At 39.0% G+C, this 20,960-nt stretch overlaps 1 protein-coding gene across 4 annotated transcripts in view; it reads right to left on the reverse strand.

Moving 5' to 3' along the window:
• Positions 1 to 20,960, reverse strand: part of EMSY (EMSY transcriptional repressor, BRCA2 interacting) — a 53,990-nt gene that overhangs the window by 9,566 nt on the left and 23,464 nt on the right. Inside the window, exons 9-18 of one of the 4 annotated variants that reach the window (XM_045021397.1) lie at positions 18,198 to 18,449; positions 15,914 to 16,063; positions 13,529 to 13,702; positions 10,899 to 11,035; positions 9,032 to 9,205; positions 6,979 to 7,177; positions 4,256 to 4,420; positions 3,853 to 4,008; positions 1,860 to 1,919; positions 614 to 768 (exon numbers count right to left, since the gene is read on the reverse strand). In XM_045021397.1, the coding sequence (XP_044877332.1) occupies positions 614 to 768; positions 1,860 to 1,919; positions 3,853 to 4,008; positions 4,256 to 4,420; positions 6,979 to 7,177; positions 9,032 to 9,205; positions 10,899 to 11,035; positions 13,529 to 13,702; positions 15,914 to 16,063; positions 18,198 to 18,449 (1,622 nt within the window). Of the gene's footprint in view, positions 1 to 613; positions 769 to 1,859; positions 1,920 to 3,852; positions 4,012 to 4,255; positions 4,421 to 6,978; positions 7,178 to 9,031; positions 9,206 to 10,898; positions 11,036 to 13,528; positions 13,703 to 15,913; positions 16,064 to 18,197; positions 18,450 to 20,960 lie in introns of all 4 variants that reach the window. The other 3 variants (XM_045021420.1, XM_045021412.1, XM_045021404.1) reach the window with 3 other exon arrangements.

Below are 20,960 nucleotides of genomic sequence, written 5' to 3' on the forward strand. Positions count from 1 at the left end.
AAAAGCTCTATGCCTCTCGTTGAAGTAGTTTTATTTTGTCAGCAAAACAGGAGAATTTTTCTGCATTTTGCTGACAAAACTCTGTAGTGTAGACAAGGCCTAACATAGAACCTTTAGGGCCCTTCCCCCTTTCATTACTGTGTACAGAGACAGGCAAGTCCTACACTGCTATCAAGTGAACTCCACACAAATGGGGAGGGATCATGTAGGCAGCAACATCCTTTCAAAATGGCCAACAGCAAACATGTAGCATATACAAAACAACCCCTCCACTTACTAGACAAGGTACATGAGGTAATACCTTACTGGACCAACTTCTGTTGGTTAAAGGTACAAGCTTTCAAGATAAAAGATATTACCTCACCTACCTGGTCCCATGTCCTTGGACCAACATGGCTACATCAACAATTATGGAAGATATTCTTAGATAGTGTTTTTTTTCAGTCCCACACTCAAGGAACAGCAACTCACAATGGGCCAAATTCTGTCCTTATGCTTGGGTTTCCACTGACACAAACCAATATGACACGTGCATTCAAATCAAAACCTGGCCCTATATAATTCACATTGTCTACTTATGTTCACAGACTGTTTGGAAAAGAAAAGGTACAACCTGCTGCATGATATGGGTAATTGCGCCTGTGGAAGATGCAGGGATAGATTTCACCATAACAGAAGTCTGTGTTGCTGTCTGCGACTGAGCCACATGCTGCAGCAGCGTCCTCTGGGGCTGGGATGACTGCTGGTGGGGCTGAGACCGATGACTGACTGAAAGAAAAGAGGTCAATGGCACTTCCCCGGAACTAACTGTAGTAGCTGAAGCTACTTGCTTTGTTGTTTTACCTTCAAGTGAAAGCAAATATGGATGAAATAAAAATCTGAGTATGAAATAAGTCCTTTACTGTATGCTAGCTTCAATCTTAAAGTGTAGATCTACTCTGAGAAGGATCTTAAAAATAGCATCATGGAGTCTGGTGTTTGTCTGAGCAAGTGTGTGCTCAGTTTTAAAATGTCCCTCGCCTCCCAAATGCTAGTCCTGCAAACTGAATTTGTGCTCAGAGTCTCAAGCTGGTTTCTTTCATACATCATCAGTATGGACCATTCTGGAGTCCGAATTATGCTGTTACATTTTTGCAACTCCATTGAAGGCAATGGGGTTGCACAGACATAACTGAAAATGCCAAGATGTGATTACAGAAAATTACTGATCATATGTGAGAAGGAGAGAACTTTAGGACTCTCAAACCTTACATTAAATGTACAGGGCTGGCAGTTAGAAAGTGTTTACTTGTAAAGAACTTGAGCAAATTTGCTCAGAAGTCAATGAGACAACAAACATGGACCCATCATACCTGTTTTAGAGTCACTTATCAGAGTAGAACCCCATCAACTTTGGGGCTATAGTTTTGGCTCCATAACTAACCAGATGGGTGGGCAGAGTGAAACAGTCCTAAAGTCAGATAATGATTTATTCTATTATCTAACAAAGCAGTCAACAGCATAAGACAACAGCATCAATGGTGAACTCAAATTAGCTTATACCAACTCATACCATTAAGTAGATATTTGCTTTAATTAACTTATTCCTAAATGCATCAGGTACTAGAAAACATGGTATGGTACTGATGGCTCAGAGGAATATGATTATATCCAGATGAAACTAACAGTGACTAGAAGTCATTCTTTTCTGGGTAGTTAGAAGGGAGGCCAAAGTCTGGATGAATATGGAAACTTAACTTGCTACTCCTAGAGGGGGTTGGATAAAGTCAGCATTGCCTTTCATGCTGTGCCAGCTATTAATGGATATCCCAAACAATTTCTACAGAATTTAAACTTAATTTAAAAATAAAGTTTCTAACCTATATGGTTGTGTAGAAATTCTTCCGAATGTGAACCAATACAGAGTTGTCTTCCTGAGTCTGCAGACAGACAAAAAATGATAATACTAAGAGGTGTGAACTTCCCCATTCAATTCAATGGGTGTTAATACTGAAGCCCAGCAGCTATTTAGATTTAAAATGTACCTAAACCTTTGCTCTAGCTGCAGGTATAAAAATTCACAACATATAAATGTGAGTATAGTACATTATTTCACTGCTTATCATTTTAGCAGAAAATCCACCTATTCTGGGATTAGTGGCATACTTTTTTGTTTCATATGACCCCTGTTCCTTAAATTCAAATGGGAAGAAACTGGAGAAGTAACTGTAGTTGTATGCTGTTACGAAGGCTGCTGCTGTCCAACCCATGGTTGGTTGCATTTAATTGGTGGGAAAAGCAAATGACCCCTACACCATGCACATTCCCTGTAATTCTGTAAATCACTTTGAGCTCTGTAAAAAAACCCAGTTTTAAGTTACTGATTATTGTAAGTTCAGGGAAGCATTCATTGCTGTTGTCTGGTATCCTGGATCTATAGATAAAGAGGATTTCAAACTACACGAATATTAAATAGGCATCTTTTACAAGCACTGATTTAAGATATATGTATAGTTCAACTTGACTTTTCCAGTAGATCTTGGAGGAAACTGGAGACTCGAATACAAGGTACAACACACAGTGTATGGTGATGTCAGGGAATATGACTGATCTTCAAATAACTGGTGATCACTTTAATAATGTTATAATGTATGCTTACTTGTTATTAAATACTTATCATACTACTTGTTATCCAAACAACATTTTAATGTTAAGTCAATGCTTTCCCACCAGGGATCCACTGGAGTTATGACTCTCTCACTCAGAATTGAAGCCAGATACAGTAGGCAGTATAAAAAAAAGTCCCATCCAACTTAAATCTGGATAGCAGGTGGTGAAAGTGGAGGGGAAAATGAAAAATGGAAATACCAGATTAGATGTTAACAAATACTAAAAACACTGAAATCATATTTTAATATAAAAAACAAGATAAAGCTTGCTTAAACAGACATTTTCACCACAGTTAAAACTTAATTGGGAAATGCAAAATGCAAGCAAGTAGAGTATTAATTCAAATGCTGAATTTAAGAAGCTAAACATGGTAACCCTTTCACACTGAATTTATTAAATGGTGCAAATGTCTAGGGGCAGATGAGTGTTCCAGTTTGTGGGAGATATAGTTTAATTAGACACATGTCCAGAGAAAAACACTGAAGGATTGAGGCAACTTGAGGATTAGAAAGATGTTTTAGACAGAGAGTAGGTCAGTTAAGGTTAGGGAAAGCTGAATCCCAATAAGTGTGATGTGCCAGTCTGAAGCATTAATTTGGCAATGCAAAATGGATATAGAAAACTTTACTAGCCCAAACACAAAATGTACTTGCCCACTATATCATAAGGATGGCAATTATAATGGAAAATGCCCACCTGGCCAAAAAAAGGCTACCTGCTCAGTACCGGTAAGTGAGTTGAATTCCACAAAGTTGGGTGAACTAATTCTGCAAGAAGTCTTTTACCCTTTCACAACAGATAAGTCATATAATGAATCCCGAACTTCATTTTCTACCTTTCCTTCCCAAGAGTCTGCCCCAAAGACATCAACAGGGGCACTTTGCCCTTTCACCACCAGATCAGAGTATGTTTAAATGATCTAACTTGAAACAATGACCTTCTGTTTCATTTTACACCAGAAACAGATAGATGTACATTCTCTGACCTACCAGGGAAGAGCAGAAGCATCCCATGCCCCTTAATATGTCCTCAAAGTCAGGGAAGAAGACTACCATGAATTTCCTTTACAGAAATACTATGAGGAAAGGAAGACAGAAAACACTGTTCCCATCCCCCCCACCATATGCAACAACAAAAAGGCTTTCCACTGAAAACCAGCCATCCTAATTCTAGTATTCATAGTATGTTTTTGTAGCCACTTACCAGTTGTGATATATTCAGCAACTAATTCTGATTCTACTACAGCAATGGAAGGGCTTTCTGGAGAATGCCTCTTCTCCTGAGTCATCTGAATAGGAACTGCCATTTGGCTCAGGTCAATGGTAGGTTGTCTTGGTTTTGATTCTAACTTCTCCTTCACTGCTTGAAGATATTTGGGCGGAGGGGAGAGAATGCACCTTTTAGTAAAATAGACTCCAACTGAAGTTAAATACACCGAATGGTAAGAGAATCAAACTGCCCCAAGAAAGTGGGACATAATCAAGATATACTGTACTTCCAAACTGAACACTTGCAAGAGCAAAAATACAGAATTTTCATCTAATAAACAATGCAATTGGCTAACATGATTCAAAGTGATCCCAAACACACACACACACACACACACCTGTTGTCTGCTGAAGTTCCAGAAGTGCTTTTATTGTAGAAGTAGCTGATTGTGATTCATTGGATACATCTTGATAAATTATTGTGGGGCTGGTGTCCACAGCAATTTCATGTTCTGACCAATCCTGACTTCTAGACGCAATCACGTGAACGACAGGCTGGGAATCTGTTACACAGAAGCATGAGGACAAATCAAATCAACCAACCGCAACATTTTTATTCAGTGTTTATTACAGGTGGAGCTGGCAGCAACATCTATTGTTAAGGTTGCCTAATAATTTCTATTATAAAATATTATTTTCAGTTGCTTTTAACTTTGTCAAATTTTAACTATTAAAAACTGAAGTTTTTCTGAGTGTCTGCCTCAAGCTGACTTTTTTGGGAAAATTTCAGCTGTTCAGATATTCAGTATTCAAATATTGAACAAAACAAGCCTTAATTTCTTTAAATTTGATCACATTAAGTTCCCAAAAAACACTATCAATGTGGAAGGAAAAGTTACTCACCTTGTGCAGTAACTGGCTTCTTGGACATGTATCCCACCCCTGTGGGTGCTTCACTTCGGGTGCCCATGCGTCCTGCGCCTTTGATTGGAGATTTTTGGAGTAGTGCCTGTTTGGCCTGTGTATGTGCCCCAAACATCCTAGTACCCTGTGCTGAGGCTATATGGCTCCAAAAGAGTATTGGAAGCCATAACATCTGGTTACACTATCCATTTCAAATTGCAAATGGCTGAGAAGATATAGATGTAGCTGAAGGTGGTTTCTTTTTAGAGTATCTTGGCCTCTTGGATAGTGGCTCAGATAGAGTCTATGGTAGGATGGTCTATGGTAAGCTGAATACAAGGCTAGGAGTGCGTTCTGTACTATCTGAGACCTAATGATCTCCTATTTACAGGAGTATAAAAAGCCTTACAGACTGCAGTGTGGCTCTTGTGTCCTTTAAAGTGCGGAGAGATATATCCATTGATTCCGCCATATATCCATCAAGTCCACCAAGAGCTTGCAACCAACAAAAGATAGGCCTTTGACAGTGCTCTGAACTTCTCTTGGAAAGCCTGACAGCTGCAGCCAAGATTTGCTTCTCATGACCACTGCAGTGGATATAGATTGTGCTGCTGTACCTGCAGCATCCAAGGAGGCCTGGAGCAATGTCTTTGTATAATCGCCTTAAATTGGTCAGTTCCTTTGGCAGGTGTTCAATAAAGGAATTAAATTTGTTGTAATTCCAACAGTCTTATTTGGCCATGAGTGCCTGATGGTTCGCTATTCTGAACTGAAGTGTAGCTGAAGAGGGAGATTTGCGACTAAAAAGACTGAGCCTCTTGTGGTCCTTACTGTATGGGGTGGACATTGAGCTCAGCTGTCTACTGCACCCATTAACGGCCTTCACTACCATGGAATTTTGAGATGAGTGAGAAAATAGAAGCTCTGATTCTCTGGCAGGGACAGAATACTTATTATCCATACTTCTGCAGGTAGGTGGTGCAGTAGCTGGGGTTTGCCAAACAAGTCTTAGCAGGCTCCATAAGAGCTACATTGACCAGAATGGGAATCTTCATAGATGTGGAGGTGTGTAAAATATCTAGGAGTTTATAGTTGGACTCCTGAACCTCCTCTAAGAGAATGTGTAACAGGTCAGCAATTCGCTTCATCAGTTCTTAAAACTGCCTGAAGTCATTGGCCATAGAATGTGGTGGAGGCATCACAGTTTCATTAGGTGATGAGGAGGCAATATTAGTAAGAGGTGTGACCTCTTTATCCACCCTTGTTTCTTGCTCCTCAAAGGTCTCCTCCTTTGGCATAGATGGTGATAGAGGATGTTGAGGAGAATGGGCCCTTCTCTGCTCCCTCCAGCGGTATGGAGACCTAATTGAAAACTGTCAACAACAGAATGCCTACAAGCCCCAGCAAGACCACTCAGAGGGGCCAAATGGCATAGGTAGAGGCATTCATCTGTGTTCCTGCCACAGGTGTATCATTTGAGATCTACCTTCCTGAAATATGTCATTGTAGGAGGGAGAGTGATGCGACCTAGAATACCCAGGGGAACCCTGGACCAATATTTGAGAGTCAAGGAATGCTCTTCCTCGAGGGTAGAGAAAGGATGGGGAGGGGAATAGTTGTTCTGCCTGCTAAGTAGGCAAGAGTATGTATGGTACTCTAGGAGACAGAGGGGTCTGTGACTTAGAGTCTTGAGGCTGATAAACCCCCAGTACTCTTTAACAGAGGAGACTCTGGCTCTAAAGATGTTATCAGGTCTTCAGGGTACCTAAATTTTTACAGGACCAAAGATATCATAGCTGGGGATCAAAGGAAGACCTGAACAGTATGATTTTTTTTTAAAAAGTACATTATTTTATATTTCGGGAACTGATGATTTTGAGGTGAAAAGTAAAACATTTCTGATTAATACTACATACTCCTCCAGAATATGTCATCAACAAATCTCAAAGTGCTTTCAGAAGTTAATCCCCAACACACCTGCAAGTAGTAATATCCCCATTTTTCAGATGGGGAACTGAGACATGGGGTACAGGACTCACAGAAAGTCAGTATTAAGAAGCAATTCTCAGGAGTCCTGATCTCCAGTCACCTAACCAGACCAGATGACCACGCATTTAAAACATAATAAAGAGAAACAACAGGCTATAAAAAACTAGCTTACATCTTTGGAAGAGGAAATCAAAGCCTATTATTTAGCAAACCAAGTGATTATATTTACCCTGGGAGCTCTGGGAGGACTCTGTAGAAGAGGAGCTGCTATCAGTGTAGCTCTGTGGTTCTTCTTTCACTTCTGGGAGAGAGGCGTTTCCTGCCTCTGCCACCCTGGATGCCTGCTGCAATGTTTCAGTTACCAACTGCCTTGTCTGTTCACTCACAACCGTAGCTTGAAATGTCACTGGCTTTGGTTTTATGAGAACCTAATAGAAAAAACAATTTTTCTACTTACAGTAAGAGCACTCAAGGAAGGATCAAACATCTATCAAAGAGTTTCTTGAACTTCAGTTGCACACGGTCTCCTGATATGTAATCAAGACAGCATATACAACCCCTACAGAATCCTCTTTTTGTATGTTCCCGTCCATATAGAAGCATGGCAGATTCCTACACAACCAATTAGCATCTGTGAATACTAAGAACTATATAGATCATTTAACTTAAGGTCTATTCTTAAGGTCACAAGCTCCTGATTATTATGCTATAAGGAACTAATCCAGTAAAGTACTTAAGCATGTGCTTAACACAAGTGATATATGGGATTGGGCACTAATTTATTTAGACATGCAACAGGCTTTTCTAGTCCTGACCAATTCAGATAGATTCTGAAAGCCTGTATATGAATATAACTTTCTGTCATTTATCGATACAAGATTAAACTTGAACTCTGTTTAGACTTACAGAGTGCCCAGAATTAGGATAGATTCAATAACATAGGGTGCAGAGGGCTAACATACTAGTCTTAACTCTGCAGTCTAGAGTTTATGCCTAAAATTAGAGTATACACTTAAAGCTGAGAAGCCCAGTGACCCTATTACATGCCTGTGTACTACAGTTGTCAATCTGCACTCAGTGGCATAGGACCAGAATAGCAGGAGTCAGGACTAAGGTTCATTAGAAGAATTGAAGTTTGCAAGAACCTTGCCTACCTTGTACTTGGCTCAAGCCACTGCTATTAAACCATCAATTTTATGAGCACTAAATTCATACATAAACAAAAAAGGTATCAAACAAATTTATGGCACCTATCTTCACAGTACCTAAATTCCTACATCTAATCATATCAGATTGTTTTGAACAGGTTCTGGCACACAAAAGGAAGATAAGAATTACCATATCAGAACAGACTAAGAGTCTAACTACTCTGATATCCTGGTTGATGCCAGATGTTTCAAAGTCACTCCATAGGGCAGGATTCACCCTGTTTCTTCCCAGTCCCTCAGGTTGACAGATTATGGAGAGATTCCTCCCATCTTTCATGGCATCAAGCCCAGCTACGTATTTTCTTTAGGCTACAGTTGAAAGCAGTAGCTTCCCTTCAGGAATATGAGCAGCCCTGAAGAATTAGGTGATTTTTATTCCACACAAAATGTGTTCTTAAACGTGCCATTTTTAGCCATATATGATTTCCCTTACTACTCTGAAGAACTGAATTCCACAAATTAGTCATACATTGCTTAATAAGTATTTCTTTTAATGTTTAAAATGTGTTGCCTTTTAATTTCATAATGCACTTCTTCTATCATAAAGCAGAAGACTGAATAGTGCCTGACTGGCCTCCTCTATAGATTTCTAACACATCACTATATTTCAGTCCTCTCAATCTCTTCTCACATGAAATAACCTTCCCTTCCATACCTGTAATCCTCTCTCCTCCTCATTATAGATTCATGCCTTATCTGATTTTTGGGACCTTTGTTGCACAGAATGTTTGTTCAACTGTATAAATCTTCCTGAATGATTCAATCTTAAAATATTCTGCTTGAGCTTTACAAATACAGTCACTGGCCTCAACGGTGAGATTTGGGCTTCTCCTGGAAAGTAATATGCTTAGATACCCATCTAGAGTGCTAATGGAGCACCAAACTGCCAATCTATGTTAGGCTCCAGGGAGAGACTTACTTCATGAAGTACATAAGATACACATTACTATAACCAGATCAATTTCACCCCACACCAAAGGCTTTTAAGTGCAAAGGACTCTCAACACCATGAAGGCTTGTTTCTCTTTTTATAGTAATCTAAGTATGTTTCATAAGACATAAGACAGTATGTACCTGTGTTTTCCCTTGCTGCCCATAAACAATTTTGGTTGGGATGATTTTGGTGGCTGGCTGGACAGTAGATCCTAGTCCTTTCGGCTGTGTGACTATCATTTTTGTGATGGGTCTGGTTGCAGTGATGATGGCAGGTTTTGCTCCTGCTGGCACTGCTTGAATAGTTTTCTCCCCCTGAAGTAAAGGCAAAATGTACATGTTAACTTGCAATACAATTTCTTCAGTGATATAGAACACCCTCTTATCTAAACATATGTAAAATTCATAAGAGGCAGTACAGTGGCTGCTCTGTAACACGCCAACCAATTTCTTTCATCATCAGGTTGGTTTCAAGGAGTAGGTGCATTTAATAGAAAGTAAATTAAAAAACCAAGCACAAAAATATCTACTCTTTTAAACTTTACTATAATGAGGAAGCTGATGATGAAAGGACTAGGGGAGTTTATGTGGCGTTAAGAAAAAACTCTCTCTCTTTTCTGGGAAAGTAGAATTGTACAAGATATTTAAAGGTATACTCAAAACTTTTAAGAGTTGCTCTTTGTCAGTGGCAACATCTTAGATTATTAAAATGGACAATACTTTAATATTTTATTTACCTTTTACAATTTATGCTGTTATGAATTTATTTTGGTTTCCATAATGAAACTAGTTTGGCCAGTTTTATTTCTAATTCTTGTGTGGTTTTCTTGCGGGTGTGGTGGAGGGGAAAAGGTGGCTTTCAGCAGTGCAAGGGAATGTTCACTTTCAATTTGTTAAGCACATACAGATGCTATATAAGACACAGCTATCAAGATAATCTCTTCTTCAAAGAATTCACAGAACAGAAAATAGAATCCTCTGCAAACATGCTTTAAAAGAAAGTTAAAAAATACCAAATCTTTATTAACATTAATTTTTATAAAGAATTTTACCAAACCTAAATCTGGAGTTGACAATTTTTTGATGGTTTGTTCCTTTAATCTATCTTACGCTATTTTACCTATCACCGGGGTATCCAGTACAGCTGGTCAGGAATTTTCCAACAAAAGAAATGTTTTTTTAAAATCAGAAAATGCTGATTTGTCAAAATTGAACCTTTTCATGGGAACGGTTCTATTTCAGTGAACTTCCAGTGGACCCCAGGTAGACCAGACTCTTGTTAACTTGACAACAAAAGTCTCCTCAGTCTCACTGCTGCCATTTAGTGGTTGGCAGCAGTAAAACTGTCAAGAATCATGTCAATTTCATTCAGCAGCTGCCAGGGCTTCCAGGGTCCCTGGCTCTGCTGCAGGCGATGCTGGGAAGCATATTTTGTTTTGGAACATCACATTCTGGTGTTGCCAAAATATTGCAGGATTTCAGTTTAGTGAAAATCTGAGTTTTCAGCTTTTCATCCTAATTCAGGATTGCCATGAAAAGCTTAGAAGTAAAGGCCATACATAACTAACAGATATACAGCTGGATATAAAATTTTCCAAACAACGTTAAATGTGCAGAATATTTGAAAAAGGACCCTCCCTTCACACATTGGATCAGATGAGATCCCATTCTCACATTAAAAGAACTGGTACAAGAATCCAGTCATTTTGTATGGCTCCACCCTTTTTGGACTGGACACCTCTGTAACCCAGAGACAGCTGGACAGGGAACTCAAAGAAGGAGACGATATGAAGCTTTAACCAAACTTTAACAGTCCCTAGTGAGCCTCCGCTTTTGTTAACTGCTCTAGTCCCTGACCTAAGCCCACGCTACATCTGCTAGACAGCTAATGAGAGTTCTGCTAGCCAGGACCACTATATGAAACTAAGTTTATTACAAACAGAGAAAGGCAGAAGGCAACACACAGTCTTACTTGGTCTACGGATTCTAGACGTAAAACTCTTCTTACCCCAGCATTTAATAATGTTGTAACAACATTTTTGCCTGGAAGTCCTTGAATAGTTGTTCCTTTTCCAGTAGTCTTTTGCACAACAATCACATTGGGCTTGGATGTCATTGGGATTGTAGTAATTTTGGTTGTAGTTCCTTAAAGCAAGTGGGAAGAAGAGAGGCTTGGGTTAAAAGTGATGATGCTCATTTATTTTTATGTATATATTTCATGTAACTCTAGAATCTTTAAAAAACGCTTTGGGTGCAGCATAAGGAAGATAATTAGGGCTTCTGATTTTCATTTTTAATCAGTAAACACCAATAAAACACCCCGGATACAAAAAAAAGAATGAAAACAGTGTTTATCCAATAAACACTGGAAAAACACCAGAAATGGTTACTTGTATATAAGGGTTTGTTTATATGGAACAGTAATACGGACAAGGGATGTGGCTTCTAACACATGCTAATATGTTGCACATTATGTGGTCCAAGTAGACCCTGCTGGTGCACACTAAAAGTTCCCTAATGTGCTTTAATATAGTGCTACTACGTTAAAGCACACTAGGGGACATTACAAAGAGATTCATTACTCATTACGATGTGTACAAAGAGAAAGTCCTGAACCACTCTGATTTTTGGAAAGTTATATAAAACTTGAAAATTGCTAAACATAAACCCTGAAAAATGAAATTGATATAAACTGAAAAACAGAATCCCTAAAGATAATCCTACCATCATGGCAGGTTTAAATGCAACTGAAAAAAGTTAAACTGCTAAAGAGACAACATTTAATGCATGACCTGAAGCCAAGAATGTAGGGCGCACAACAACTGCAGACCCTGTATGGGGAGCACAGAGCTGAACAGTTTTTATGGTTGATCCAAAGCGAAGGACAATTTCTGAACAGCTATCATGGAAGGTACAGGTACAAATATTATGGTTGTGTGCATTTACCTTTGACATATTCTGTAAATATACACATTAGCTCTGGCTCTCAGTGTTGCAAATTTTGGGCATCCCTGTGCTAAAAGAAAGTTGTCTACCAAATAAATTACTTCAAACAGAAATAAAGATTGAAAATTGTAGCTCAAGCAATTCTATCTGCAGCAGATTTTGCAAGAGAAAAATCTGAGAGTTTACATCTTATAAAAGGGAGGTTTCCCATTCAGTAGAAAGTTGTTCATATGCTGAGAACACATTAACACTATTTTCTCTCTTTTCCACAAAGGGAGGCCAGGTTTTTACTATGGCTAATGTATGGGAATACAGAATTCTGTTACTGGAATTATAAGACAAACTTTTGGTTTCTTTCACAACATTATTTAAAAAAAAAAACCTCCTTCCTTTTGAACCCCAGAGCTCAGAAGACATTTTTCTACTGATGAACTTCTTGTTCTTCTTCCCTCCTACCATATAATAACTTGCCTTTAGTGGCTTCTTGTTTATTTACAATGACCCTTTCTGAACAGCTTCTCACAATGACTAACAAACATACAAGTCACCAGTGGTATCAATCTGCCCATTTTAATAATTACTTTCCTGCTCCGATAACTACCACTTCTGTTTTTCCCTAAAAATAGTTCCAATTCTCTGTAAATACATCACACTTAGCTGCTGAAGTGTGTGCCAACAAAGAATCCTGGTTATCAACTTCAACCCATCATTGATACCTGGCAGCAGGGGCGGCTCTAGGGATTTTGCCGCCCCAAGCACAGCAGGCAGGCTGCCTTCGGCAGCGTGCCTGTGGAGGGTCCACCGAAGCCGCGGGACCAGCAGACCCTCCGCAGGCAAGCCGCCGAAGGCAACTTGCCTGCCTCCCTCGCGGCGACTGGCAGAGCGCCCCCCGCGGCTTGCCGCCCCAAGCACGCGCTTGGGGTGGCATTTAAAATACATTTAATTTGTACCAATTTTGAGAAAGGGAAGTAATTCTAAGATGGTGAAAGTAGGGTTCTCTCACTTCTAGCCTATGAAACCCCTAGTGAATGCTCCACTGAATGGAAAGATTACCTAGATGCCCTGCTCAAAACCTGCATTGTTTACAGAACGTCATGTACTATGCTTCCTTGGAATAAAGGCCAACTACTGATCTCAAGTGCACAGGTTGGTATCAAAGGACAGTGGTGCATATGCTATTCTATGAAACCTCCACTAGATCTAGAAATCTCATCAATACTCTGCAGAGATGCTCTCTGCAGGCTACAAAAAAAAAACTCATTTTTTTTACTCCACTCGCATTTCCAAAGGAGCTGATATAATCCTCCCTGCCTTCTACAACATAGCACTAATCATTTTTCCACTCATCAAGATTTCTTCTGGCTTCCCAGGCTCCTCTTACATTAAGATGCTAAAAATTTGCTTCCTTCCTAAATCTAAGGCATGCCCTAACCCCTGACAATATCTCCTTCCATTCTTCAACACCTTCACCCTCCTTCTCGTTCCTCACTTATCAATCAGCCATTTCTGATATGTCTAAAGGAGAATAACTCTTTTACAATGATTGGTCCTAAATGCAAAAAATATTTTCAAACATGTACCAAAACTATTTGTCTGTGTACCCACAGAGATAAATCAAACATGAGGACTAAAGTATTTGCGTGTCTCTAGAAATTTTGTATCTCACATAAGGCTTTATATCAATACACCTACCAGAAACAATATTACTGCTTATAATCTTGCCTCCCAGTGTAGCCAGCGATTTCGGCACTACAGTAATGATGCTGCCACTGGTTGTTTTCACATAAGTGGCAGCGCCTGGAGTTCCAGCCATCCGAGCCCCAATAGAGGGGCTTACCGTTGGACGAGTATATGTTGCTTGTGTCCCTATTTCAAAGTAAAACAATAAAAACAGGCTTGCAATTAAAATATGAAACACTATGAGTACTGCAAATTGTGAAAGAAGGTTTAGATCAAAGAGAAATATTTAGTTCCACTATAAGAAATTGAACATAGGAACAGAGGAGAGGAAGGGACCTCTCCTGGGTCATCAAGTCCAGTCCATTGCTATCATAGGCAAACTCACCATACAATCCTATTCATGCTCCATTTTAAAACTAGTTAGGTTGTTCGCCCCCACTACTCCTATTGGGAGGTTGTTCCAGAACCTCCACTCTTCTGATGGTTAGAAATCATCTTCTAATTTCCAGTCTAAATTTATTCATGGCCAGTTTATACCCATTTGTTCTTGTGCCAACATTGTCCTTTAGCTTCAACAGCTCTTCTCCCTCCCTGCCATTACCCCGCTGACGTATTCCTAGACAGCAACGATATCCTCCTTCAGCCTTTGACTGGATACAGTGCTATTTATCGTTATCCTTTAAGATCCTCCAGCTAGTTTTCAGTCTGCGTCACAATGTTCAGATACATGCTAATTTAAATTAAATTAAAGATTTCATAAAGCACTGTCTTCAACATTTTGTCTATCACATTTCAAGTTAAAACTATTCTAGTTGGTAATGGATTTGTTCTTTATAAACTTATGACCTTTATGTTCATGGCTCTGTTGTTCACAAAGTGTTTAGATTCTCTCTCAATATTTGTCCTTTATTTTATTATGGGCCAAAGTAAAATTTATTGGATAGAATTTGCTAGAACTGATCTCTTCCTCTTTAAGAAGAGTGGGGAGAGAGCACATAAACCAATAGAAGTGGCTTAAAAGAATTTACGTCCAGCCTAAATTTCGCTATGTGAAACTTATACCTTCACTCTTTATAATACAATAATAGCTACAATAATAAATACAACTATACATTTTAGAAGTATTTATGAATTCAAGCTAATCTTCTCAATACCCAACAGATAGACAGACCTGGTGTCTATTTCCTTTCCCCTATTAACTTCAATGGGAGCAATATAGGGCCCACAGAGTTAAGGAACTCGCCCAAAGTCACAGAGTGAGTCAGGGGGAGAGGTAGAATATGAACTCAATTCTTCACTACCAGTCCCATGCTCAGTCCTCTCAACCACTACGATTAACAGGTATTAGTTAAGGAAGGGTAACTTTCTACTCTAGTTATACTTCTGCACATATCTATGATTCTATGATATTGTAGACTAAACATTGCAGACCTCTTCTTTGTTGCTAAAAGTTATTATACAAAAAGGCTAGATTTAATTGGGAAACCTAATATTCAAAACTGGTCTGAAGAGAGAAAGCAAATGGCCTATTCAAGATTTACCAATTTAAAATGAAAAAAAAATCACAAAAAATTATATTCCAAACACTCATTTTCACTTGTTTAAAATATATCAGGATAATGTTTTATCTGGGTAAGGAATTTAAAGGTGAACTGAAAAGCTAGACTAAAAACTGAGTTAAGCACAGATTTATACCACCTACCTCAACATGTGTGGCGCACTTAGCAAAGAAATGAATTTGACCAAACTTTAAAGAAAGTCAGCCTGGTCCCTAAATCATCTTCATACATCCAACACTACCCTAACACGTCAGTCTGTAACATTGCTGATATAGAAAAGAAGTGTGACTACTGGTGAATGCATAGAATAGAGTTGGGGGATCTGGTTTCTATTTCTGGCTGCTCTATGCACTTACTGTGAGACCCTGAACAAGTCAACTGTCTCTCAAATCCCCCATCAATAAGACAGGAATAATGATATTTACCTACCTTCAAGGAATGTTGAGAGGCTTAATTCATTTGTTTGACATCCTCTAATACAAGGTGCTACAGAAGTGCAAAGTATCATCATCATCATCATCATCGGTTTCAGTGACATTTCTCTCTCAACCAGTGGGAAAGGAATGATTATACTTATGTGTGCCAAGTCAAAGAGAGTACAAGAGATAAAAGACCACTCAATGGTAAACTTGAGAGTTTATAATACAGCATTTTAGTGTATGACAAGGATAAATGTCCTAAGCTAGTATGTGACTATCAAAAGGTTTACAAATTTGCTGTTATACCCTTTTTTTTTTAGATAAACAATGAACAAAATGTTATTTAACCCTGCTAAACAGGGTTTATTATCGGTATTGCTGGGTTTACCCTCCCTTACCTTCTAAGAACAGTAACTTACCAGTGGGAGTAGTGACCAGTTTAGTTGTCATGATAGTCCCATTACTGCTAACCACCATAATAGGTGAATTGCTACTGCTGGGCAAAGTCGCTGTAACTGGTTTGGGTAGGATTTTACTGGGCTGCACCTGTTGAGTGATTATTTTAACACCTAGGAAAGGAGAAAGGTCACTGTTAACATACAGGCACAAAAAGTTACTTGCTGAAATTTTTCCCCAGACCAAGCCCTAATGGACAAGTAGCTGCACAAGGCTTTTATTTTTGAGCCAATATATTCCTAAGCCTAAAAATAATATTTAGATTTTTTGCTAGTACCAAGACAACCACCACCTTCACCTTTCATGTGCCTGCTACCACTTAACTACTCCGATCACCACCAGTGCTTGTGGCACCAATTAAGTCATGTGATCTAGTGCAGAGGTCTTTGGTCCATGACCAAATATTTCTCCCCACGACCCACTATGTTAATCAATATCAAGTTGGTCCAAAACCAATGAAATATCTAAAAAATACATCCATATTTGTCAGTTAAGTCTCTTCATTATCATATACTTTATTAAGAACTGTTAAGTTTCATTTTGATAGCAATCAAAAATATGTATAAATGAGAGTGCTGTTGGGAGCAAGGGAGACACTGGATTCAGGAGCTCGGGGTGAGGAGGCTTCTCCCTCCCATTCTGAACTTGTCTCTTGAGCTGGTGCTGCCTTGGAGCTGCAGTGGAATTGGGATGAGGACAGGGGCTGACCAGAGACAAAGAGTGAGGCAGTGAGCAAGTCACTCCTCTCCCCTTCTAATGGACCATACTGTCTAGGAGGATTTGTCTTCTATTGCCCACTCCTAACCTGTGGGGCATGACCCAGCAAACACCTCTTTGGGATACACTTTTGGGTTACAATCAAAAGGTTTCAAGTAGTCATGATCTAGAAGTCAGAGCAAGAGTTTATCCAAGCCAAGTGGGTCCTGAGTTCTACTCTATGCTAAGTAGATGCCCTGAGTTGTTGGCTGAATTATTTGACCCTCGTTGAGTCAATACAGAGGGAAAACTAGATAAAAAGCAAAATCTCAGTTAAAACATCTGATCTAAGCTTCCCAGAGCAAATACGTATTAGAAGGTAGGTTAAAGGTGACTTTATGTGAGTGATTTTAAAAGGTGATAACCATCTTGAGTTTAAAAGCATAGTAAAAGGCAAAGAATGAAGCAAGACAATGCAGCTATTTTAAATTTGAATTTCTTTTGTACTTGCTACTCCTTCTGTACCAGTTCTTTGTATAGCGCAGACACAAAAATGGTAGTTACTGATTAAGTGGTGAGCAATGACTGTGGAGTGGAGGCATTTTATAGTGTTCATTAATGGACTTTTTTTTCTAAGCGATGGTCTCATAATCCACGGGACATTTAATCATAGATTCCCACCACCACCCTGTGGTCCTATCTTTTTTCGTTACTCTGACCTAAAAGGTCTAGAACTGAAATAAAATACATGTTCCCTTACTACAGTGCTGATTTCACGTAAATTAATATAAACCAAACAAGGACAGAATAATACTTTGCACTTTTATAGCACTTTTCCTTAAAATTTTCTAAGAGCTTTACAAACATTTCTTCTCAACACCCTATGAGATAGGTATTGGGTAAGGTAGGTATTAGGTAAGGTGAGGTAGGTAAACTATTTTACAAACAGATCAAACCGATGCAGAGAGACTAAGTGATTTGCCCAAAGTCAACTGTATTAACCAATGTTAGAGACAGAATCCAGTCCAACTTTCGGTTCTAAGTACTGCATTTGCTATGACAAAAGTCAATGTAATTTTTTGGTTTTTGAACCCAATAGTAGCAATAAGAGATGGGTAGCTGGATTACCTTTAAACTTAAGTGATACAGCTGAAAAGCTGTTTGTTTGCTCAAATGTTTAAATCTTCAGAAAACTGCCATCTTCCAGGTTGCCAGCCAAACTATTGTTTACAAGAGCATGCATATACCTTTACAATCTCTAAAGGTAGGAAGAAAACTTCCTATTTAATAAGAGGTTCATTCTGTTTTCTACCAGGGGGAACAGAAAAACATCAAAACACTTTTCCACAAAGGTAAACTAAAATTATATCCTACACATGCTCTATTAACCACCTTTTCCAGTTTCAGAGCCAAATTCAGCCCTGAGGTGCCTCCCACTGATGTCAACGAGAGCTGCCTGTGCACATTTCAGGGCAGAATTTAGCCCTTAGTTCTTGTATGGTAGTCAGACTTCACCCATTACTAATATTGCCCAAGTTTAATTCCAACTACCTGATTCTTGTTTGATCTGAATGGTGGGCTTGATGCCAGGTGGCAACTGACACTGTTGTGATTGCTGCTGGTGTGCTACAGGAGAAGACTGTGACAGCTGCTGCTGAGTCTGTTGTATTTGATGCAGCTGCTGTTTTGGGGTCTGCTGATGCTGTTTGGGAAACTGTGTTAGAATCTGGGTTGGGGTCCCCACCAAGCTTTTTGGGGAAGGTAGTCTGGTGGATGCAACTTTAATCGCTGACGTGGACACACCTGTGAAAGAGCAAACAAATGTGGATTTAACGATGAAACAAGTGAACAAATTTCTGTTCTTTAAATGCAACACAGCCACTTTTCCATTGCCTTTACTACTGTGAAAAGCACATGTAAGCATGCATAGGATCTGACAAGATGCAATGACATCTTTCAATTCCAAAGTACCTGAATTTAGAGACAAAGAAAACTTTACGTAAATTATCAATGTGTCAGCACAACAGGGTAAGATAGCTCAGTGGTTCTTAACTAGGGATACGCAGAGGTCTTCCAGGGGATACAGCAACTCATCTAGATATCTGCCTAATTTTACAACAGGTTACATAAAAAGAACTAGCAAAGTCAGGGCAAACTAAAATTTTCTACAGATGATGTTTGTACTGCTCTATATACTGAAATGTAAATACAATATTTATATTGATTTATAATTATATGGTAAAAATGAGAAAGTAAGCAATTTATCAGTAATAGTGTGGCTGTGACACTTTTTATTTTTTTGTCTGATTTTGTAAGCAAGTAGTTTTTAAGTGAGGTGTAACTTGGGCTATGCAAGACAACTCAGACTCCTGAAAGAGGTACAGTAGTCTGGAAAAATTGAGAGCCACTGAGATAGTTAATGTAGAGATCATGCTCCAAAGAGCTTGCAGGCTACTCTGTGTTTTTTGAAGTATAATTAACATAACCCCTCCCTTTCAAGGTTGACCTTTTTTAAACTGCAAGACAATAAAAAATTTACAGTACAATAAAAACTGTTAGAGGTTGAAAGAAAATATGGGGACATCAAGAGCATTAACACTAACCGAGAATGTTTGACAATGTGAGTGGTAGTCTTAGGAAGGATAACCAGCTAACGCCCTCTATTTCACAAGATGTGTGCAATACATAACTTGGAAATCAGAAGCAGTCTTGAACAAGGTAAGCAAATCCAAGTCTATTTATCAAGGTATAACAATCCTGTATAGTAATAGTGATTCAGACTACATTTTAGGCATGGGTATTTTTAGTAAAAGTCATGGACAGGTCACGGGCAGTAAACAAAAATTCACAGCCTGTGACCTGTCCATGACTTGTACTATATACCCCTGACTGAATCTTGAGTGCTCTGGGTGGGGGTAGTTAAAATAATAAACGCAAAGGTTTCCTCAGAAATATTGTAAGGGAAAAAAATGCCTTGCATCACTATCTTCTGAACTCCTCTGACCAAAATTAAGAATGCAGACAAACTATAGAAGAACCTAAATCAAATCATCCTATACCAAAATAAAAGTTTATGGCAATACAGGAAAAGACAGGGTAGGAAATGCAGGAAAACAGCAGGGGAATCCTTTGGGTTCCAAAAGGGGCTGTGAACACTCTTAGGAGAAAAGGGAGAAGGGGAAGAAAATGAAGAATATGGGCCTTGAAGAAGTACTTTATGACAGTGTGATCTAGCATATTTAGTTATGACTAGAAGCCAGCAACTCCTGATTTCAATCCCAACTCCAACAGATTCCCTCTGACCTTGGGTAACCCATTCTCTACTCAATTTCCCTAACTCTAAAATGGGGATAAAATTTATAAATACTTCTCCACCTCACAGAAACATTATGAGGATTAATTGGTAAATACTCAAAAAGTGATCTGAAGACTAGATATGCCAAGTATTATGATTTATCTATTTTGGGGTTCATTTTGTGAGCCTGTCTAAACAAAAACAAATTTCCCCAAAAGATTACCCCCAGAAAACTTAGTTATTTTTCATATCGGGGATGGGTAGGAGGAGTGTCAAGGCTGATTCCCCACTCTGGCACTTCAAGTGCAGAAGGTGGGGCCCACAAGGATTCTAAAAATTATACTGGCCACTCCAGGCTTGTATTAAACTCCCAAGGTTACAGCTTCTCTCTGACCTTGGATGGGTAGATGCTGCCACCACCCAAATGCAAAACCCCTTGGAACCCAGGAAGGTGCACGTGGGAATTCCTTCCTGTGGGGTACCCTCAAGCCCTTTCACACCCCCTATGGGGAAGAGCTGAGAAAGAAAAACAAATAAATCAGCTGCTGCCACCAGCTAACTAAAAAACACGTGCACAAACCTCTTAAGACACAAAAATCCAAATCCTGTTCTTAAAAAAGGTACATTTTATTACAAAGAAAAAGAAAGAAAATACATCTGAAAACTCAGGCTATTGCTAGATTTTTAAGAGTAATTCCAAAAATTAAGCACACAAAATATTTTTGGGAGGTTCAGCTTAAAGGTTACAAGCAACAAAAGCATCTGGGGTTAGCACAGAGGAATCCACAAGCCATAAGAAACAAACAAAATAAACCTAATCACGTCTTTCTACACATTTTCTGATCTACTTACATATCTGGGTTCTAAGTAAACAATTCTAGGTATGATTCTGATGATTTTCATACCTGGCCTTCAGCTTCTCATAGCATAACTGCTGCCCTGTTCCCCTCTTCCCCGGAGAGCAACAACAGACACAAAAGGAAAGTTTTTTTCCAATTTTAAAAAGTTCTAGCCTTCCC

Source organism: Mauremys mutica, chromosome 1, assembly GCF_020497125.1.
Source record: "Mauremys mutica isolate MM-2020 ecotype Southern chromosome 1, ASM2049712v1, whole genome shotgun sequence".
In the NCBI taxonomy this organism is placed as follows: Eukaryota; Metazoa; Chordata; order Testudines; family Geoemydidae; genus Mauremys; species Mauremys mutica.